The following is a 24,500-nucleotide window of genomic DNA, read 5'->3' on the forward strand; positions in this document are numbered from 1 at the left end:
CCGGGCGGCTTACTCGTCTACTGGGAAAATCTCGGGGGTCCACCTACGCCCGTTCGTTATCTAATCCTGCGTTCTATTCGCGCATAGCCCGCGGTCGACCGTGATAAATCGGAGGTTACGCAGCCGGGAGAAAAAAAGAGGATTCAACCCTACGTTTAGGGTTCCATAGGTCACATGCTTCCTTTGATATCCTCCTTCCCTTCCATCATTTTCGTCCCGTGTGATATTAATTTTGAAACTCCCTCATATGACATGTCTCTGTTTTCAGACGCTTACAATCGTAATTAGATGTATCTGTTGCATCTAGAATATTCTTTCCGATTTATCTTCTTAATTATATGTCGCATAATTTTAATAAGTAAAAAAATATTTAATATGAATTTTTGTGAATTGAAGATTTTCTTAAGGAGTCAATTTATTATTTAGAAAATAATTTGTATTATTATATAAATTATTTTCTGAATAATAAATTTATATTATAATATTATTTTTTTATTTAGAAAAATAAGTAAAATATTTATTCTTACGATGTAAATTATATACCTAATGCAATGATGCAGAATTTGGAAAAAAGATGTGCAAAAACTGACATCCGAAGAAAGCGCGCAGAACTCGCCGCAAGAATACATATATAAGATATTACGTAATTAAGGATTAAGCAGCGTGTCTCGCTCACGAGTAAAAGACAACGGGCGGAAAGAAGTGGTTTAAAAATCGAGATTTTCGAAGACGCGTCTTCGCGGATCCGACTGTGACGTAGCTTTCGTGCAGTGGAGCCCGCGTGACGTCACTCATTCGATGACGTGTGGTCAACCGCGGTCAATGCACCAAGCCCGGCGTTTCTTCTTGCAGGGCACTATAATGCTCGGTTCACTGGCTACGACGTCGTGTGCGTTCGTTCACGTACACGGGCCGCGCGTCGCGGTGCACGTGCGCGCGTTACACCGCAAAATACCGGGTGTCCGTAAGGTTCGCTTTTTGCTCGCGTTGAGAAAATTCGCGCGATTCGAACATTTCGCGCGGGGGTCATCGCCCTGCGAGCGATCATCGCGTTGCCTCGCTTCTCCCGCGACCATTCTCAACCGCGGAAATTTATAAAAATATATAAAAAAACGAGCATAATTATGAATCCCGCAAATTATTAAATTCATGGAGAAACATTTCTTCGCTTCTCTTTCGCGAAAATCATATCATCTCTTGTCGCATGTCTACTCTGCATTTATTAAAAAATTATTTTTATCGACTTTCGGAATTTATCTGGTCTTTTTGTATAAAGAATACATGACAGAAAAAGCGACAGATATTAAATGATAGAGTAATTGTGTGGCGTTAAGCGATTTGGAAATCTTGGATTTGTGAAACGCTTGAGAGACAATATTTATACTCCTATCTCAGTGGTAAAAGATTAGATTTGCGATGGAGCAAATTGAGCCTCTCGAGTTTTCTCGGTCAAGACGCTCTTATCGGGAAAGTTCACCAACGCCCATCTGCACCTACACAATCGTCAGTCGTAGGTTGCAGGTCGTCTAGTAGTAGATAGCGCGAATTATCGGACAAGTAGAAAAGCCCGCTCACGTAGTCGACTCGTGTCCCGGTAATCGATGGCGATGTATGTTATACGTGCAACCGATTGTTTATGCAAAAAGGAAGCGCCTAGTCGGATTACGCGTATAAGTCTGGAACACAACGCGCTCACGCTAATTGGTAATTTTCTGAAATTGCAGGGTGCACGAGAATCTGCCTCCCTACACGCGAAATAAATAGCTTCGCTACTATTACTAACGATTCCGCGTTGCGAAGATATAAGCTCTGATGTGTTTCATAAATCAATGAAATGCTTTGTTATTTTATCAACCTATTTAATTAGAAAGATCGCAACTGACTGAGTATAAATAATATAATATCGTGTTGTGCGCAGGACCTATGTATGCTAATAGAAAAATTCTATTAGTTAGGAAATATTTTATCTTTAAAAAAATATGTGTGAATAAAAGTACATTGTAAATGTATATTACATGTACATAACGTAATGTGTGTATTTATTACATTAAAATATATATAAATTAAATATTTATATGGATTTTATAATACTGCAAAAAATACAACTTTTTACAATTTATATATACGTGTATAAAATTACAAAATTTTTTTACCTAAAATTCCCAAAAAATTTTGTTTTTTTTTGCACTCACAATTTCTGGTATTTGCATTAATTTCACATAACTATTTATTTTATCTTATGACATTTTTTTTAAATCTCAAGTTGTTTTAAAGATACAACGAGTCCACGCAGTATTGTATGGAACAGATCTTATGTAATAATATATTATAATAATATAATACAGAAATATCCTCTTTGGCTCTATATATCTTCCTATATGGAGAATAATGGAAATACGGACATTATTATATATAATTTATCTGTCTATAGATATAATATATACGAGAACAATATTTTTCTGGAATGAAATATCGGGTAAGAAGAAAGAACTTCAGAGAAAATTTCGATCCAAATAGCTCACTGCATTTAAAAATTTCATTTCGTGCAGCTTATGCTTAATAATTTATCGGAAGTTTCAAAATTTCATCACGATGAAAGGAACGTATTTTCTATTCTAAAAAAAAAATGGATGCGCACGTATTTAGAAAGCATGTGCAGCTCCGTCCATCGAAGCAGATGCAACTTTGTTGCATAAGTCCAGCAGAAAGAAAGTATTACGGGATATTAGTCCGTAAGAATACCCTCGCGCGAGAACGAATCAAGATATTAATTATTAAATAGTGAAACATACATAAATAGTAATATCTTGGCTATATTTGGCTACCTAATTTAATAATCGATAAATCGACCATAATATAAATATTATATCAAACGATGCGATATTTTATATCACAAATTATGTATCGACACATCGTATCATGTATATATTAAATTACATATGTAACGTGATATCACTCGTAAATAAATGTAAATTTCGCTTACATCAGCAAGATATCGTTTATGGATTTTAGTGACCTCTAACTCGTTCGATCATTGTTTTCCGTCGATTTAAAAAGAAAAATCGCACACGGGCTCGCGTGGAAAGTCGAAAACGAGAAAGAAAAGGAGAGAGAGAGACCTGACTTGAGCCATAGGTAGACCGTGGACGACAAGCGAGTCGAGTTGAGAGGCGCGGACGGTCGGTCAGAGACCCCGCAGGGCCGGCGCAAACAGCGAGTACAGCATTACCCACTTGTTCGCTCTCTATCGCGAACCTGGGACCTGGGCCCGACACACAATGGACGCGATAATTCCCCCCATAATAATCGGCGGTGCCTTTTATCCCGCAACGTGGAAAAATTTCGCGCGCTCGCCTCGTTTCCTTTTTTTTTCCCCTCAAAGTAGATCTTGCCCTCTCTCTTCCTCTCCCTCCCTCTCTCTCTCTCTCTCTCTCTCTCTCTCTTTCTCTTTCACTTTCTCCCTTTCTTTCTCTCACCTCCCGTACATCTCGCGTAACGCGTCGCATAATTTTCTTTCGATATCTTTGCGGATGAGGAGAGGAACAGGTCGAAACGTCAAGTCGAATGATAAGATGTCGACGTATTTTTCGTTCTTATCGCCGAAATTTTACATTTCATCGTGTAATATATGTACATGTATTTTTACAAAGAGATTAAAATTTACGTGCATTTATTTTTGTACATTTGTGTGAATGCATGAATATTTATTGGCCAAAATTTTTCCTTAAGATATGCAAATATCTTTCAATGTCACGAGCACAAATCTCTGTTCGTGTTATAATTAGATACAAATAATATGAATCACAATGTAAGTATTTGATACTTTGCATCAGTATCAAAAGTGATAAAAAATTGGTGTGGTGAAAATTTGTATAAAAAAATAGAAAAGTATTTTGCGAAATTTTTCAATCTTCCACCTCGACAGGAAATTTCGAGAAAAATAAATTTCCAACAGCCAATCAATCGCGACTAATGCGCGTGTAATTGTATAAGAGAGAAAGGGGGAAGATTCGCAAATACACAAAATCAAGATTGACGCGAACTTGAGGAAACGTACGGGAGGCAGAGGGCGATCGCGTATTTATTTTCGCAACGCGTAGCTACGATCCGCCGATATACGAAGAGACTCACTTTCTCCTCGATTGCGCGTGTGGTGTCTTCGAGTTATGATTTCCGCGGTGCTCCGTAAATACGCGGGCGGCCGCGACGTGGCCGTGCATTTAGAGCGCTCAGCCGTGCGAGCTCGCGGCTGTGGACTGGACTGGACTTTAGCGTAATCGGCTTCAATTTCGACTCTTTCTCGGCTACTTTCTCCCGCCCTGCGATAACTCACGCTCCAACGATTAAAACTTTACCGACTAACCGCTGTTGTAAAGTGTAGCACTGTAAATCACGCCAACTGTCAAACGGCAGCTGATGCGTTTCACGGTGTAAAGAGAAAATCCTATAAATCACAGAAAATCTGCGAGAGTAAAAAGGAAGGGGATACCACTCTCGCGGAGTAAATAGATCTCGGAGAACGTGATAAAAGGAAGTTACTGATATAAAGAATGTCGAGATGTAGGGTGAGATAAGTGACTCTCCAAATTTAGTAATGAAACAAACTAAAAAAATAGATTATCTTGTCACTATTTAAAATTTTCTATCTTACATCGATTCATCGATTAGATATATACGTTAGTCTTGTCCCCACACAGTTGACAGAATCTCCATATCGATAAGATATAATTATTGAGGAATTTCGAGTAATCGGTTGAGATCGGATTATCGCAAAACGCCAGGCTCGAGTTCGCGAAAAATCGGGTCGGCGCTCGTTTTTTCCGCGACTTTCGGCCCAAAACTTTCGTCAGCCGCGTCGACTCGAGTCTTATGTTAGTCGGTCCGGATTCGCAGGGTCAACGATCCCTCTCCGCCCCGATTTCACCGGTTTCGCCTAAAAGCACGCGCGGCTTTTCAGCTCGTTCGCTAAACTACGATTTTTTTTTCGGTTACCGCGAAAGCCATAAGAGGCGAGAAACCTAATATCCTCTTCCTCCTCCTCTCTACCCTTCTCCCTCGCCTGGCAGGGGCAGCGAGCACCGATCCACCTCTCCCGCGGTAACACTATCCACTATTCTCGTCGACGCGAGAAGAAAAAAAAAAGAGAGAGATTCTACGGGAAATGGCGTGCAAGTCGGCGAATCGCGACATCCCATCGCACATTTCTCTGTTACGGGCGTATATTAAAGAAAACATACGTAGAAGGGTTCACTCACCGACTTTCGACGACGCGCCCGTGACATCTGAACGTTGCTCCGATCCGAGAAAACGGTCCTCCTGGTGACGTCGTCGATGCACGATGGCCAGCAGTCACCGACGCCTCTCGAATCGCAACTCACTTCAAGTCACCACCTGACAAATGCACCTACACCCACACTTGCTTATTTCCTGCCCAAGCGTCGCAGGGGAAAACGACGAGGGCTTCTCGATCCGATCCGCGTTCGCCGGGGAAGGTGAAGGGCCGCCACGCGCGACACACGCGTGGGCTGTCGTGTCGCGGAAGACACGAGCCTCGCGGAAGGCGATCGGCACACTCGATGACGCCTCGGACGCGCCGATGTATCTGTCGCGTTTTCGGTGTCGCGCACTCTCGCCGACACGTGGTCACCGTGTTACGGGGAGCCGACTCGCGGTTACTCCCTCGGGGGAGGCTTCCGATAGACGAGAAGAGAGAGAGAGAGAGAGAGAGAGAGGAGAGTCCGTCCGTACGCGTCTCGCGTGCCTGTAATCGCGCGTTCGACTGAGCGCCGAGCGTACGCGCGAGCGCTCCCCAAAGTCCGCCAACTTCTCGCTCTTCCTGCTCGCGCCGTCCTTGTCGCGCCCGCGTCAGCCAATCGCCGCTCTCCGTCGCGCGCGGCCCGGCAATCCCGGCCCGGCACCCGGCATCGCCGCTCTCGTTTCTCGTGCGCTCGCGGCTCGCGTCAGTCGTCGTCGCACCGTCGGGATGGTGGGTTTGTCTCGTTTCCTCTCTCTCTCTCTCTTTTCTCGGTTGCTTTTTCAATTTCACGTATACAATAAATAAACATGTTGCAAATATTTCGATTAAAAATTATCAAATGCCGCTCCATACTTCTTTCAATTGTATCGTTACGTTTATGTATGAAAATGTCCTGACGAGAGAATTCCTGCAACAAAAGATTAGAACAATATGATGTAAATATAGTTAATATATGTACATAATGCGATGAATATAAATAAGAAATTAAAATGTCGTTTATATGTAAGATATTGGATCATTTATATCGTATCTAAATTATCGTACGTGTCTCGTCAATTGTCAAAAACATATGCTTGTTTATAAAATTACTATCAATATCTTTATCATTGAAACAAAAGATATCAATTTGAGATCAGTTTGAGCATTTTCACCAAGAGGATATATCAACAGAACGTGAATAATTTTCAGTTTCTCAAGTTAATTACAATAATAATCAAATTAAATAATTAAATAAAATGTATGTATAAATATAAAATTATTATTCAAAATAATTAACAAAACACCAAGAGAATATATCAGTAGAACGTGGATAGTTTTCAGCTTTTCAATAATAAAATTAAATAAAATGTATGTAAATATAGAATTATTATCCAAAACAATTAACAAAAATTTAATTAATTTAATTAGAATAATTAATAAAAGATACAAGAAAAATAAAATAAAATGTATATAAATATAGAATTATTATCCAAAGCAATTCACAAAAATTTAATTAATTTAATAGAATAATTAATGAAAGATACAAGATCCCCGATATCTCCCCCACCTGAATGCTGCTCCGATCTCTCCCTCTCCATTGTGATTCTATCTCTTTCTCTCTCTCTCTCTCTTTCTCTCTCTTCTCTTTCACGCTACCGGTTTGTGTTTTTCCCTTTTCACTCGCGCGGCTCGTCTACTTTTTCCTACTTTCTTCAGCGCTGACTTACGTAATCGCCGGCCGTCTCATCGAAATCAGCAGCATTGTTGCATGCCTGCGGGGCCGCTAGTTCCTCGTCCGACTTTACGCACTTTCCGATCATCTCGCATCATGACCCCTTCATCTCTCTTTCTCTCTCTCTCTCTCTTTTTCTCTCTCTTATTACGATGCAGACTCGGCTCTCGCATATGCCATTTTTCTCCCTTGCTTGTCCGATGCACAGCATCCTCCTTCGCTCTCTTGGCGTACGGGAGATCGATTCTACCCATTCTTTCTCCTCCTTCGCTACACACGCCCTTTCGTTCCCTCCCCTTTCCCCCCTCTGTTCTACAACTTCCCTCCTTTCTTCTTTCCCCTAACCTTTGGTCGTCCACCCTTCTCGGCTCGTCATGTTCCGTTTCTTCCTCTCTTCGTTCCTCCAACTTTCTTCCATCTTCCGCGATATCTTCTCGCTACAGCAATCGCATCATCGAGATGCGACCTCGCCGATCTCGCTATCTATTCTAATTCTTATATTATTAATTGGCCAGAAAAATTATCTCTTTTTTTTAATCGACGAAGAATCATTCATATCTGTTGCAGAAGAATTATTTGAATTCTCTCTCCGGAAACATTCGTCATATATATGAAATACGCTTATCATGAAACATCATGCACATACATGTATATACGTTTTTTAAAAGACGTCAGTCGGAGTTCTTAATAAATACAATTTATTATTCTCAGAGTTTCTTGGCCTCGGTCGCAGCGGTCTCTTGTTCCTTCAGCGAGCACCGTCTCCATCGCCATAGTCGTTGTCACGAGAGCTAACCAGGATTTATTATCTCTTACGCTGCACAGCATCTTTTGAGGCAGGTTAGGGTGTTTAACTAAGCCGAGAGAGCTCTGCTCCTGAAGATTGGCGTAATCGCCATTCTGTGAAAGAGAGAGAGAGAGAGAGAGAGAGAGAGAGAGAGAGAGAGAGAGAGAAAGGAGGGAGAGAGAGAAATCAATCCGGCGTGACGATTGATTTCTCACGTGACACGATAAATCAGCGTGATCAAACTTCAATATGTAAAAAAACGATCACGCTGTATGAGCGCAATTGAAAGTTATTTTTCCTTTTACACCGAGAGATTATTTTATTATTGATATTAAATTTATTGATTTTTAAATGTATTCCAATAATGAATGAGTAAGGCTAATAATAAGAATCAGAAACACTGATGATATTATGCGTAATAATAGTGTACTTGGATATATTAAAATAACATAATAGTAGAGAAATCATAAATGTCTACAAAGTATACACACAGAAAACTATATGATATAAAATCCGTCGACAGACGTTTTGATCTCCTTCGGATCCTTTTCATTGTCAAAGAAATGTCAACAATTGATTAAAAACGAACAATAAGTAAAAGGATATTTATGTGCGACTTTAACATTCCTTTCAATTTTCATTGTTCTACAGTACTTTGACTTTATTTTATTTTTTTGATCCGTTTATTTAGTTTTCATAAATATAATAATGCACGTTAAAAAGTTTGTATATAAAATTTTTGTTTGTTATATATATTTTCTTAACTAAAAGCAAGCAAATAAGAAAACTTTTTTAATAATTAAAAGAAATGATAAATAAAACAACTTAGAATAACTTATATAATAATTGATAATAATAATTGATGACTGTATTATTCACAAAACACCGCGAAAGATTGATGTCTTTTATAAAATTTGTTAACTATAAAATTATCGTTACATTAATTATGTGTCGATATGACAAATGTAATTTTAAGAATGTTCTCCATGTGACACTTTTCGCTGGAAAAATTCGGGAAAATGAAGAAACATATCGCTCAAAGACTTTAAACATAAATTTAGATTAATCTATGTAGGTCAGTAAATCAAATTGATACATGTAAATCACGTGCAGTAGTTCAAAATTCTCTTTTTTCCATGAATAATTAAATTAACAAAATTCAAATATATCTCGCCTATAGATGAAATAATCGATCAATGTCAACCACTGAAGTCACTTAAATTACTTGTCAAATATTTATTATTACTGATTGTTATAAAACCAATATTTACAGAATCATGATAATGATTTAGGTATTGTAGATCATTATTATTAGATAATTTTTTCGTCGAAGGTCTCGCTACTGGCAGAGGATAAGATATCCCGAAATATTTCTGTATATTTATGCTTAACTATGTGGGCATATATTGACAAAAGTTTTAGTTTTCTTGTAATTTGTCTATCGATTATTTGTTTGGTATGAGTTTCCGTATCTATAAAATTTATTAATTCTCATCAACAATTATATGCTTCTTCAATTTCGAGGAAATAATGCAATAAAATCCTATATTATTTCACGAATATTGTTGAGATGAATATTGCGCGAAAAGATTGAGATACAAGAAACGAAAAAAATTTATTGAAAAGTGATAAAGACCGTTGATAATCTACCAACGAATCGCGAGATAGTCAGATAATTTGCGCGAACAATTGCGTCTCTGTCTAAACGCTAAGATTTATAGATGTAATATGACCGGTATTAATTCATAAATCCAGACGGTATTACGATCCGCACCAAACTTGTGATTCATAAATCCCGGAATTTATGCGCGTGTTCTGAATGCCAAATGAAAATGCGCTTACACTTTATGTACATATAACTGTGTGAGTGTTGTATGTCTTTTGAAAATATATATCATTCGAAACAAATTGTAGAATATTTTAATCCTATAAAAATATTTATAAAAACTAAATAACAACATATTTCTTTGTTGCTAATATATAGTAAGAAGAATAGATTTTTATTAAATTCTTATTAAATTCTTAAAAACTCCAAATGATAAAATAAATTAAATAATATTAAATATTTATTATATAAATAAGCAAGATTAAATATTGATTTAATATTAGTCATAGCATATATGTAGGATTTTTCTACTATCTATCACGTCTATTTGCCTTGATTTATGATATAATTACTTCAATAATACGATTAATATAATTCGTGATATTACATAACTGTTTCGAAAAATATTCGATCCGTTTTCAACTATTACCTTATCATGGAGATTAGAATATTTTTTCAAAATTAAATGGAAAATTCATATTACAGAAGAACAATTAAATGGAAGAAAACAGTTTGGATCAATAAAAGTGAAATTATAATATTTTTGCATGCAACAATTGGAAGATGTCCTTACGGTTTATTTCATCGCTTTCAATTCCGAAAGAAATCCACGATTTAAAAAAATATGGTATTATGCTATATTAAACAAAAATTCGTAATTCTCGTTTGGAATAGCATATATATAATTTTATCAGTACAATTTTTCATATATTGCATTTATTCGATTAATATTTTAATTCTTCACGAGTACTTCACGAGTACTTCAAATTTATTTAACTGTATATCGAAGAATGCACAGTTTTCTCGATTACCTATGATTAGAGACAATGCGAGCTTAAGATGAGAAAATAAACAAATTAAGCAAAGTAATCAAATTTTATTACACATATACAGGATTCATAGAAACGCATATCACAGCGCGATATGCGATCATGTTGGATTATTTGAATTACCGACGCGAGACTTTATCGCGCGTTGGCACGAGCAAGTCGAATAGAGTAGATCGATATCGCTATATCGCTTCAATAATTTAATATGCAAGCGCGTATGACGTACGGTATCGAAATGCCGCAGATCGCGAGATTCCGAATGCGAAATTCTTATTACGAGCAAGCAATTTTCGCATTTTTTTCTCGTCTCGCGAGAGTCCACGGTGACGATCTCCGTTTAACGGGGAGGAAGAGGAGAACGTTGTTGCTAGTGGAGAAGGAGGTGGCGATGGTGGTGGAGGAGGAGGCACACGGGTTCGCTTTTGCCTGAGCGTACCCGTTCGTTCACCCTAGCGGGGGCACCAACCTGGCTTTACTTCAGTTACACGCCGGGAGAGCTGGCGCATTGTGTATACGTGTATATTGTATGTACATGTATATAAAAATGCATATATATATTTTTTATATAAAAATTTGTACATATATATATATATATATATATATATATATATATATATATAGAAAACTATATATAACAATCATGTATGTATAGATATCCAGAAAGATTTGCTTTTCAAAATACTGTAGCAAAAATGATAAAAAATAAAATAATCAAATACCCGTCAATCTCTCTCTCTCTCTTTCTCTCTCGCGTATACATATTTAAGATAGGCTGCTTGAGTGAAACGCATGAATAATTGTATCTTAGGACGAACAATTAATAAAATAATCATCCGAGTGTTCAATTGTAAATTAGAATTAGCCAGAGTTTAAACGTTTGTATTAAAAAAAAATTATTACGGAAGCTATCACTTTACAGTGCCTTCAAGTGCGTATTTCTGAACACCTTGTATAAAGGTATATAATACATTCTCGCGTGTACTTATACCTAGTATAGGTGGGTACACGGGGAGCGTACTGAAAGTGTCCCGGTCGAGCACGACGCGATTCCACAGCTCCTCGCCAGTAAAAGAGAAAGAGAGAGAGAACGAGGCGACTTTGTCGGTCCGTTCCGAAGAAAGAGAAAGATAGAAGGAGAAGGAGAGACGGGATCGCGAAGGAAAAGGAAAAGGACGGGCGCTTTTGTTCGACCGCTCCGGACGAAGCGCGAGTCGCTTCTCTCCTCTCGAGAGAGAGACTCTCGACGTATACAAGGAATGAAGACATTACTGTCCGCGGTAATACTACTTTGGTGACCGTTTGTTGGGTCTGGAAGAGGATGCCTCGGTCCGCGAGGTCCGCGAGAAGACGCCTCCAGATGTCTGCCGCAAACGTCAAATTCGCTGGTCGTGCAATTTCCAACGTCACGATGGAATTTGCACCGCTTAGAATCGACGTCGGCTTATAGTCGCACGTCAGGTTCTTGACCTAAGCCTAAGTGCGAGCGAGCGAGCGAGAGTTTCAATTTCGGAATGCTCACTGTTTGCCCAACGACGGAATCGACGATAAAAATAAATTCAGAGAAAAGCGACGGATTTTCCCTGTCGTCGAAGAGAGAAAGAGAGAATAAAAAAAGGAACAAATACTAGGCCTTTATTCATGTTATCGATCGACATGACTCTAATATGATTCTAATAAATAATTTATGATAGAATTAGAAATAGAACGCGATGTCGCCATAGTTATATAGAGATTAGCAGATAATTAAGTAATTAAGTGATACGTTTGACACGTGAAAATATTAAGTTAAGAATAACGGGTCAAGTTCGATGCGTTGACCATCCTGATGGACACGGGAGCGGTCACCGTATCTGTCGGGCTGGACCTCTGCGGATGATGAGAATAACTGACTTCCATGTCAATCTCATCGAGCTCCTCCTCCTCCTCCTCGTGGGTGTCCGATTCGTCTTCCTCTTCACCCTCGCCCTCTTCCTCCTCCTCCTCCTCTTCCTCCCCCTCTGATCCTCTGAACTAAATTTTTCATTCATGCGAGAAAATCGATATATTAATATTATGCGCTTTCTCTGCATATCATTAATATGTTTCATTTCAGTTTTAAGCCGTTCCGGGTTGAATATCGAATATGTGTAGGTTTCTATGTATCGTAGTTTAAAACTATGCTCGACAATTTGATCTATTAAGTTTTCGATACTAAAACATTAAAAAATTAAAAAATAGTTATATAAAATAAATAATTTTATAAAATATTTTATTATATATATTTAATAAAAAAGGCAATGTTAGATTTTTTTACCATGATACATGGTGCGTTCAATCTGGAAATGTCTATATACATATGTGATATATGAAGTGTTTGAAATATAAATTTTGTTTACTAGGAAAAATGAAAGACAATAAGGAATATAATATCGATACTTTCTTTCTCTCTCTTTTTCTTTTGTAATCCTTACAATATATAAATATAAATATAAATATATAAATATATAAATATATAAATATATAAATATATAAATATATAAATATATAAATATATAAATATATAAATATAATTATAAAAAAAAAATATATATATATATATTTCGTTATAATAGAATATATCTAAATATTTTTAATTATCGTCAATTAAAAATTTAATTAGAATATCTCGATTGTCTTAAAACAAAATAGATGAGTTCCTACTGATGGTAAAAAAACACAAGCTGTATCAGCTGTACAGCAACTACGTGCGGATTAAAGTCGCATGATGGCGCAATTTATCAGGATATATGCGACAGATATCCTGGTAAACAAAATTTATTTATATATATATATATATATATATATATATATATATATATAAATCTCTTCTTTTTTCTTTTAATAAAAAAAATTTCTATTGATACATTCTCTCTTTCGAATCGTTTCTTTCATTACATGTATTACTTCTTTGTTACTCTGGATTGTCGTGACATTTTATAATTTTGTAATTTCAACTTTAAAAAAGAGTTTATTTATAAAATTAAAAATCTCCACTGTAAAGAGAAATTTTTTTACAGAAATATAAATTAATATGTGAAATACCTCTCATATATGGAGTAATTTATGAAATTTTAATTATGTTGTAATATTTTTGTAAAAAAATACAAAAATCAATGGAAGAAATGATTCTTATATTTCTATGACACAGTATATACATGTATATACTTTATATAGCACTAATTTTTCCAATAATATTTTTTTATTAAATATATGATATTCATGTCTACATCAGAAGGATAAAAAATAAATAAGAAATTAATAGTCAGAGAATCCTAATAATCATCTTTTTTACGCTACAATGTACATTAATTTATCTTTCGTCCATCTATTATTCGCGTAAAAATTATAAATTGAGAATATTAAATAATTTAATATAAATTCAATAATCAAAACCCAATACTATAGAAATACAGACTATATACTTAATAAAAATAAAAAAAAAAAACAATCCATCAGAATAGGACACTAGAGATGACAGAACTAAACGTACATTATCAATGTAAAGGGCGAAAATAATGCATGGTCAATGACAGTTAATTCAGTTTAGGTTAGGTTAACTTACGTCGCTCACTGTCTTCCCGATTGGGATGTGCTCGTACCCTTGCACCCGCACATGATCTCTCTGGAAAAACGAGGAAACGTGAAGAAACGTGAACAAGGACAATACATCCTCGATCTATTCGCACACTTACCCAGGCCTGGTGCTCCGCTTCGAGAGCGGCGACTTCGGTCTCGTCGTCACACGGTCGGTCGGCGTTGAACCACAGCGGATCGGTCGCCCGCGGTCGCAAATCGGGCCAAAGCGGCCTGATCGACATGACGATAACGCGGCAAGAAGTCGATCGACGCAGGAATCGTCGCTCCAAGTCCTCGGCCCCTTCGTCCTTTCGCGCGCGTCACGTATTTTCATGAAGTAAACATGACGGTCGCACACGCGCGCGCATGCGCGTCTGCGCGCGCATGTAATCGCAGCGCGGTTTCAAATGAATTTCGAAATACATTTTAGTTGACGTGGAAATATTTAATGGAAATGATTGAATTATATAGTAAATTAATTGCGATAATTTTCTCATTTAATATATGAAAGTTTCCCATATTTGAAATAATATCAAGATGTCGGAGATGCCCCGTAGAGAAATAATTTGTGACTGTATGTTATTTATTAATGGTCACGTTAATTCGAAATATTTTAATAAAACGTATATCATGGATATATTTAAAATAGTACTATAGAAACAAGATATATAAAAAGGAACAAATATATATAAAAATCCAATTTTTTTCAAACGATACATATTTTTTGCGGCTTTTATAATTAAATGATATCATAAATATTATAATACATTAATAGTAACTTTTCATTTCCCTTCAATAATTTTTTTCTTAAATCTTACATTTTTTATATAACGCGCACTGAAAGTTATTCTAGCTATTCTGATAATTATAATTCCATTATGAACTTTCGAACAAGAACACATAATATAATCGAATACGATTTTTATTGGCTATCGAACGTTGAACGTTGAACGAATCTTTTTTATTACAAACCTTTCACCTTTTTTGGAATAGGTATACCGTATATCTATTTTATATGTTCTATGGTCAACTATCGCAATTGCACATCGTCCGTTTTCAAGTGTGGAAGTGCGCGTTTTGTGAATTTCGATTAAATAAGGTTAGATTTAACTGTTTCTAAATAAAGCTATTTGTGCATCGACAATTACGTTAAATTTCAATTGTGTATTTTTAACGTGATACATGTGAAATATAGGGTTAAAACAACAAATTATACAATGCTAATCTAATTAGCATATTTATAATCTTGACAATTTTATAATCACACAATCTGACATAATGAATAAATAACATAATTTTTATTATCATGATATAAAATCTTTATTATTTTTATAACATTGAGTAGAAAGAATATTATAATATAGAAATCGGCAGAAAAAGTTATCTGACACTTTACAGTTTTATTTTAAAAGAATTTTAAAAGATTAATTTTTTTAAACTAAAAACAGATACTATTGTATAATTATAATATTGAAATAAATATACTAGCATGCTTATACCTGAGTATATATCCACATAGATTCATTATAAACATTAGAGCATATATCACATTTTGTTAAAATTATTTACGAGAAATTATAATATGCTTGATTATAGTAAGATCGCTATGTACTTTACTTACTGTTGAATCCTTAATTACATCGTATCTAAAGTTAGTGTTTTCACTTGACAAGAGATTTATAACACCCGGAGGAATTCCAGATATTTTAAACATGTCACAATATGGTGCCAGAGTACATAAATCTGGGTCACATATCACTATGACAGAATTGCCAATAATTAAACTTTGTGTTAATTCGCAGAAGAAAGTAATTTCATCTTTCTCCTTAAGAATAACAGTACCTTGTGGCTTATGAGCTTTTATTACTTCAAATCTTTCATTCTGATAATATTGTTTTTTACTTCCACAAATATATGACATTTTTATCCAGTAGAATATTATTGTGCTCACTGTAAATTTGCTAAAAAAAGGACAAAATTAAAAAAGAATATCAAGAGAACACACAAGAAATAAAACATTATATAATAATTTAACATACCCATTGCACTCTAATATATTTACAAAATTAGATAATATTTTCATTCTAGATTTAGCAGACATAGTACTCCAAGTATTGAATCCATCTATAGCTGAAATAGCGCACTTTGTGATATCTTCGCTATAATAAATGAAATGATTATAAATTTAATATAATTTCGTTAAACTATTATAATCAGAAAATTATTACAGAATAAAACTAGAGAAATACACGTACTAAGTTGCATTTGCCAATAAAATTTCGTTATGTATCCAATATGTATCATTAGTAGGAGTTTGCCACTTGCCATTATAAAACAGATCATATATTAAACCTTCATGCGCTGTTCGATCTATTGGATTCACACACATATATTTATCCACTTGATGTAAATTCAGAGACTTATCTAATGATTTGACATATTTATCTATATATGGCAATATGATACCAGAACAAAAATCCATATGTGTATTTATAAATACAACATCTTGCTGTTGAAAGGAAATAGCATTTTAATAGCACAATTTAGCAATATAATAGCATGTTATATTACATAATTTTAATAAATATACATTTAAGGATTCTGCTAAAGTTTTTGCAGCTACAATATCTTCTGACCATATAGACACTATATTCATTTCAGTCATATTCATATTGCTTTTAAATGTATTGAATGCGAGTAATTCTTGCTTTGATTGAAATATATGAATAGGAATATTCAAACTTCCAAAACATTTCTGAAAATGCCATTTAAACGTCTGTACTATTGATTCTTGGATCCAAATTTTACTTAAATCGGACAAAACTCTTCTAAGCTTCAAACAATTAGTAACTGCATACAAATCTGAATCTTCGAGAAGTATCATTTCAAAATGCTGCACTATAAATATTGAAGTAATTAATTAAAATAAGAAAATATTGTTTTAAATTACATCTTTCATAAATGTTTTCCTTACCTGCAATGTCTTTATAATTATAATAAATCTTCTTTTGTGATTCCCGACTAAAATATAAAAATAACATAATATTTATAATATAACTACGTAATAAACTATATTATAATAAGTATAATAACTATTATATGTAATAATAATCTAATATTATAATAATTATCATTAATAAACTAAAATAAAATATCTAAAATATCAATTTTAATGTAATAATCAAATATTAATTAATATAATATAATAGAAACGTTAATATATAATACAGTAGAAGAGTTTTTATAAAGTATAATTACATAATGGCAGTTTCCAAAAATAAGCTTATTGCATCTTCTGCATACATACTGTAGAATGTAAGCATTATTGACACAATTGATGGTTTGTATCCATCTAAAAACAAAATAATTTCGCATATAATTTGTTATATCTAACACATTACTATTTATAAATAAAATAAAAATATAAAATTATGAAAGAGATTCACACAAATAACTTATAATATCGATATAATTCTGAAACTTGCAATTGTAAAGATATTATTAAACATACCATAATTAAAATTGAGCATAAAACACGCACCAAAATAATAGAGGTAATCAAGAATAGTGGTAATTATATCTACATGTTCGCAAACTGACTTGAAAAGATTCAAATACTTTTCTATTAGCGATGCTGTATGAAAAAATCTACAAACATGAAAAATCAGATATATACATAGATTATAGACAAAAATAAAAACATTTTTACATTTGTTACATTTGTTTTACATTGTATTACATTATTTCAGTTTAAAATTAAAAGTATTCATTTACCTATATGACATTTCGTCACAATTTTTAAAATTTAATTGTTTAGATAAAGCGGATATTTTTTCTAGTGCTTCCTAAAAATATGTATAAAAAATAGTTAAAATATAGTTAAAATTTTCGCGCTCTTTGTTCTTAATATTAATGTTAAATTTTATAACTTGCTATAATTAATTTTAATAGTGCATACATTATTCACATTCATATACTCACTTTTTTCTTGTTAATATATATTGTATCGTATTCTAGATTAACATAATATTTGTTTATAGTTTTCACACGCTCATGCATTATTATTAATCCGATTACAATAATATTTCATAAAAAGAATTATATATATGCTACGAGAGATTGAGAGAGGCTACACGCGTATTGCCTTTGCAAAATAATGATTACAAATACAGAAAGACGACCTTATATTTGTGTAAAAAAATATATATTTTGGTACAACACACAACAAATTGGTGATTATGCAAGACATTTTAAAACTAATAATATTTTCATAATATTAGTAAAATAAGAAGTGCACTAAAGATTGTAAAAAAATATATCAACAGTACAACGATAATTTATATGATGAAAGCATGTTCATTTTTGTTCTACAAATTAAAATTTTAAAATTAGTTTTAAAAAAAGATGTCTTTAATGTTCGGATTGGAATTTCAAAAATCGCATTGTTTGTAGATATTCATTTATCATTGTTGATTAACTGTTTTTATTTCATAAATTTGTGTTTTATGTTTTAGTTGTGTTTTAATTGTTTTTGATCTTTTAATTACGATTAATTGTGACATGTAAGGCAGAAAATTACATAAATTATACAACATTAATTTAATCAGTATAGTTATAATTTATATCAGTATAGTTATAGTTATTTAGTTAGTTAATTTTGCCATTATTAATCAACAATCATAACATACTATCTTTTACAATATTGAATTAGGAGATGTAACATAAGAATTAGTAAAAAAAATTCATTAAAAAACTTAATAACTAGAGAAATCAAATCTTTCTAAAATTATAATGTTAAAATATATAGAGGAATTTTTATGCCTACGTATATAAATTGTATATATATCTATAAGTTGTATCATAAGCACTAGAACACATTACAAGAAATACATTATAAGAATTATTTACGAGAAACTATAATATGCTTGACGTCAGTAAGAGCTTCATAGGTTTCATTTACTGTTGAGTTATTAATTATATTGTATCTAAAGTTGATGTTTTCACTTGACAAGAGATTTATAACACCCGGAGGTATTCCAGACATTTTAAACATGTCACAATACGGTGCCAAAATGCATAAATCTGGATTACATATCACAATGACAGAATTTCCAATAATTAAACTTTGTGTTAATTCGCGATACAAAATACTTTCATCTTTTTCCTTAAGAATAACAATACCTCGTGGCTTACGAGTTTTTATTACTTCAAATCTTTCAGTTTGAAAGCAATGTATTAGACTTCCACAAATATATGGCAACTTTATCCAATTTAATATTATTTTGGTCTGTGAAAATTGACTAATAAAAAAACAGAATTATAAAAGAGTATCAAAATAAAATATGAACACATAAATATATAAAAAATAAGACATTATAGAATTATTTATCATACCCATTGCATTCTAACATGTTTGCAAACTTAACTAATAATTGCATTCTTAAATCACTAGACATATTACTCCAAATTTTGAATCCTTCTGTAGCTGAATCAATACACTTCATAATATCTCCACTATAATAAATTAAATAATTAAATATATTTTGTTAAATGTTTTGGAATATAAAGCTTGTTATAGATAAGTATACGAGTTTATACCGAGTTGCATTTGCCAATAAAATGTTATCATGTATCCAATATGTATTTTCCATAGGTTTTTGCCATATGCCATCATAAAACAGATCAATTATTATACCTTTATGCATAGTTGGATTAATTGGATCTGTACATATTTGTTTGTTCTCTACTTGTAAATTGAAAAATTCAGGTAATGATTTGAGGTATATATTTTTATATGGAAGCACGATACCAGGACAAAAATCCATGTAAGAGTTTATAAATAAAACGTCATGCTGTTAAAAATAAACATTATTTTAAAAAATGATTTGGCAATATTATAGGTACTTACAATAATCTTATATTATAATAATGTACATTTAAAGATTCTGCTAAATTTTTTGCAGCTATAATATCTTCTGACCATATGGAAACTATATGTATAGTACATATATATTTAGTTGTATTTAATGTAGGTAATTCTTTTGATCGAAATGTATAAAATTTTATCTGCCAATATCTAAAATATTTCTTTAAATACCACGCAAAAGTCTGTTTTATTGATTCTTGTACCCAAATTGTATCTAATTGAAACAAAATGTTTTTCATCTTCAGACATTTAATAACTGCATACAAATCAGAATCCTCCAAAACTATCATTTTAATATTTGGTCCTAAATTGTAAGTGAAGTGATTAATTATAAAAAATATAAAATTAAAATATAATTTTAAATTATATCTTAAATATAAATATTTTTCTTACGTATAAGTTTTTTATAATTATTATATATCTGTACTTGTGATTTTTTGCTAAAATGTAAAAATAATATGTAAAATAATAATATTAGTTTAGAATATAATATTAGTTTTAATATTATAATGACTAATTCAATATCTATTAATTTAATGTAAAAATATTTGCAAAAAATAATTACATTATTGCAGCTTCCAAAAATTGTTGAATTACATGTTCCTTATACATATTATAGATTGTAAGCATTATTAATATGACTTTTTCATTATTATTACGTATTCCTGGAGAAGAAAAAATTTCATATATAATGAGTGCCATTTGTTGTAAAAAAATTATGATATAAAATAATTATGATAAAAATGCAAATAACATGTATTATCAATAGATTCTTAAAATCGTATTTGCAATATTATTACTATATAATATACGTACCAGATTCATTATCAAGTTTAAAAGTCACAGCAAAATGAATAAAGTAATCAACAATAGTGGTAATTACATCTACATGTTCGCAAGCTGCCATAAAAATTCTCAAATTCTTTTTTATTAATGTTGCTGTTTCAAAAAATCTATAAACACAAAAAATGTAATGAAGATAAAAGTAACTTTTATATTTTTTTTTCACTATTACATTTTATCATTATTTACAGCTTAAATTTATTTACCTATATGAAAAGTCATGAAAATCTTCAAATTTTAATTCTTTGGATAAAGTGGATATTTTTCTCAATGCTTCCTAAAAATATATAAATAAAAAATAGGATTTATTTAAAAAATACAAAAATACATTGTTATCTCCATATTAATATTAAAAATCTTATAACTTTTTACTAATATATTACATACATACATATATTACATTTTTATTATTCATATTTGTACTTACTTTTCTGTTGTCTTTATATTCTAAATAAGTATAACAATCATTTATTGTTTTCACTCGCTCGTATATGCTAATATCCATTATTAAATTTTTAATAGTATTTTACAATAAATAAAATTAAAAAAGTATATGCCTTTGAGAAATTGTCTACATTATCTCTAAACAGTATATGGTAAATAAAAGATGACTTTGTGCTTGTGCAAAAAAATATGTATTTTGATACAAAATAACAAACCGGTAATTATGAAAAGCATTTTAAAATAATTTTTCCATATGATATTACTAAAATAAACTCTAAAGATTAACTGCTAAAGATTAAAAGAAGAATGTAAACAATCTATAACATTCTTTTTACGGAAATTCATTTATTTTCTTTAGATACCTATGTATTTTTTAAAGAAATGATACGGAAATATTTTGCTACTGCATTTTTATTTATTATGTGCTAAAATATATAATTCATAAAACAGTTTTCCTTTTGTTAAAAAACAAATTTATATTATTGTTATTTATATAATGAATCGTATTATTGTCTTCAAAATTAAATACAATTTGAAACAGTACAATTTGAAAATTTTTATCAAACCTCTTTGAAACCTTCCGCTGCTCTAAACTTTTAAAAGTCTAAAGCACTAGCTGTATTTAAATTTATTCATCATAGCTATTGTTTAAATATTTTTATTTTATATTTATCATTGTATTATTTAATCATGATGCACTGTAATTAGTACTTTATTTATTAATTATATCGCATGTAAAAGATTAAAATATAAATTATACAGTATTGATGCAAACAACATTTATAATTTTGACATTAATTAACAATCATAACAAACATTCTTTTATAGAATTAAAGGATATCATAATATATAGTTATAGAAAGATGGAAAATTATACATATATTATTTGACTATAAATTCATATCAAAAAATTAATTATTAGATTGAAAGAGAGAGAATCATATTATTCTAAAATTTAAATAAATATATTTAATATACAATAATTAAAAAATACGCATGAACATGTGTTTACAACTTATATACGCATTTCTATAAAAAATCATACTATAACTCGTGAATATTGAGATACATGCTATGCTATTTAAGGCAGATTACAATATGCTTGTTTAGAGTGAGATGTGCATATACTTCTTCTGGCTTTAAATCTGCAAGATTATTATATTTAATGTCCACTATGACATTACTTGACAAGAGATTTATAGCACCCGGTGGTATCATAGCTGTTGAAAACATGTCACAATAATGTGTTAGAGTACACACATCTGGATTACATATCACAATAACAGAATTGCCAGTAATTAAACTTTGTGTTAATTCACGAAACATAGTCATTTTCTCTTTTTCTTCAAGAATAATAACACCTCTTGATTCACGAATTTTTGTTACTTCAAATTGATCAGTTTCATGACGAGTCAATTGATTTATACAATAATATGGCAATTTTAACCATTTTGATACTACATTCGCTAATAAAGATTCACTAAAAAAAAAGAAAACAATTATAACAAAAATAATAAATAAAAATTGGAAAATAGAAATATAAATAATATAAATATAGAAAAACTTTTTAATAATTTACACGTACCCTTGGGCTTCTAATGTTGATACAAGATGGTGTAATACATACATTCTATTACTGACAGGCATAGCATTCCAAACTTTAAATCCTTGTGTAGCTGAGTTTAAACATTTCTCAAAATCTTCACTACAATAAATTAAACAATTAAGTTAAATTTTTAAACTAATTGTTAATTAATTTTTTAAATTCAAAAATTATTACATAATAAAATCAGAAGAGTATGTCTATTTGTACCTTGTTGCATTTGCCAAGAAAAAATTATTATGCATATAATACATATTTTTCACAGGTTTCTTCCACATGCCATTATAAAATAAATTATAATAAATATAACTTTTATCTGCTTTGTATTTTACGTACTTTGCATTTGTTTCATCTTCAGATATAAAGCCGATTTTGTAATAGCAAAATGGTTTTGTGTATGGTAATAAGATCCCAGCGCAAAAATTCATATGTGTATTTATGAAAATAACATGTCTCTATTAAAAGTAAATGTTGTTTTAATAATCACATTATGGAAACATCATGATTTTTATAATTTAAATGACGTACCTTGAAGGACATTGCAAAATTTCTTGCATCTACAATATCTTCTGACCATATGGAAAGTAATTTTATTTCGGTAGAAATAATTTCTGACATAAGTAATTCTTGCTTTGATTGAAATGTACAAATGGGAATATTTAAATGTCCAAGATATTTCTTTATATGCCATTGAAAAACTTGTTTTATTGATTCTTGGACCCAAATTTTTTTTAAAGAAGACACAATATTTCTCATTTTTAAATAGTAGATGATTGCATACAAATCTGATTCTTCAAGAAGTATCATTTCAATATTTTGATCTATAAATAAAATTTCAAAATATTAGACAAAAGCTACTAATACTTAAGCAATAATTATAAAAATATTAATTTTTTAATACTCGAATGTTTTTGAAAATATTAAAAAAAGCAATAATTTTAATATAATTATATTTTAACTATAGTTTTCTTACCTAAAATTTGAATATTATAACTGTAATGTATTCTGTTATAACAGTAATGTTCTGATCTCTGTAATGTGTTCTGTAATTTTCTGATCTCTGTAATGTGTTCTGCGTCCGAATCTTCGCTAAAAGAATAATATACATAAAATATCAATTATCATTTTAATATGATAAAATAAATTATTAATTATATTTTTAAACACAGTAAAAAAATTTTGCATTGAATAATTACACAAGAGCTTTTTCCAAAAATAATATCATTTCTGGTACTAAATTCATATTATAAATTGTAAGAATTAATAATTCAATTATTTCATTTTTGTCATCGAATTCGCCTAGAAAATAAATTTTTATATGTATTCCCCTATAGTTACTTATAAGTATAAAAATAAAAAATGATGATAAAAATATAAAGAATGTAATATCAATATCTTTGTTTTTGCAAGAATATTGTTAAACATACCCTTCATCATATGTATAATTTGCACACTAAAATATTTTAAATAATCAATAATACTAGTAACTATATCTTTATGTTCACAGATGGATACAAAAAGACGAAAATTTTGTTGTATTATTGATGCCGTTTTGCTGAGTCTGCAAACACATAAAAAAATAGACACATATACATTAAACATGATAAAAATGAGAAAAAAGTATCTTTTACATTTTTATTATATTATTTGCATCTTAAATTTATATATTTAATTTACCTA

General features: G+C 31.3%; 5 protein-coding genes across 5 annotated transcripts in view; all 5 read right to left on the bottom strand.

Moving 5' to 3' along the window:
• Positions 1-6,002, bottom strand: part of LOC105256986 (ecdysone-induced protein 74EF) — a 183,643-nt gene extending 177,641 nt beyond the window's left edge. Inside the window, exon 1 of the mRNA XM_011267311.3 lies at positions 5,256-6,002. The gene's annotated coding sequence lies outside the window, so the exon portion shown is untranslated. The remainder of the gene's footprint in view (positions 1-5,255) is intronic.
• Positions 6,003-12,021: 6,019 nt separating this feature from the next.
• Positions 12,022-14,364, bottom strand: LOC105256985 (anaphase-promoting complex subunit 15). The gene is made up of 3 exons (XM_011267307.3): positions 14,121-14,364; positions 13,991-14,050; positions 12,022-12,420 (listed from the first exon to the last, which is right to left on the bottom strand). Exons 1-3 carry the CDS (start codon positions 14,244-14,246, stop codon positions 12,196-12,198), a joined length of 411 nt encoding a protein of 136 aa, XP_011265609.1. The 5' UTR covers positions 14,247-14,364; the 3' UTR covers positions 12,022-12,195.
• Positions 14,365-15,565: 1,201 nt separating this feature from the next.
• LOC112638041 lies at positions 15,566-16,888 on the bottom strand. The gene is made up of 5 exons (XM_025408945.1): positions 16,595-16,888; positions 16,260-16,513; positions 16,044-16,163; positions 15,847-15,965; positions 15,566-15,762 (listed from the first exon to the last, which is right to left on the bottom strand). The coding sequence occupies exons 1-5, from the start codon at positions 16,886-16,888 to the stop codon at positions 15,566-15,568; spliced, it is 984 nt and encodes a 327-aa protein (XP_025264730.1).
• A 1,952-nt stretch (positions 16,889-18,840) lies between these two features.
• Positions 18,841-21,278, bottom strand: LOC112638042. Its single transcript, XM_025408946.1, has 9 exons — positions 21,201-21,278; positions 20,980-21,050; positions 20,747-20,883; positions 20,504-20,556; positions 20,358-20,370; positions 19,939-20,234; positions 19,603-19,856; positions 19,399-19,518; positions 18,841-19,304 (listed from the first exon to the last, which is right to left on the bottom strand). Exons 1-9 carry the CDS (start codon positions 21,276-21,278, stop codon positions 18,905-18,907), a joined length of 1,422 nt encoding a protein of 473 aa, XP_025264731.1. The 3' UTR covers positions 18,841-18,904.
• Positions 21,279-22,220: 942 nt separating this feature from the next.
• On the bottom strand, positions 22,221-24,040 carry LOC105256984. Its single transcript, XM_020029293.2, has 6 exons — positions 24,017-24,040; positions 23,794-23,909; positions 23,349-23,641; positions 23,031-23,275; positions 22,803-22,922; positions 22,221-22,697 (listed from the first exon to the last, which is right to left on the bottom strand). Exons 3-6 carry the CDS (start codon positions 23,625-23,627, stop codon positions 22,295-22,297), a joined length of 1,047 nt encoding a protein of 348 aa, XP_019884852.2. The 5' UTR covers positions 23,628-23,641; positions 23,794-23,909; positions 24,017-24,040; the 3' UTR covers positions 22,221-22,294.
• Positions 24,041-24,500: the final 460 nt, after the last annotated feature.

The sequence above is a fragment of the Camponotus floridanus genome, unplaced genomic scaffold (genome assembly GCF_003227725.1).
Source record: "Camponotus floridanus strain SB8 unplaced genomic scaffold, Cflo_v7.5 scaffold24, whole genome shotgun sequence".
NCBI lineage: Eukaryota > Metazoa > Arthropoda > Insecta > Hymenoptera > Formicidae > Camponotus > Camponotus floridanus.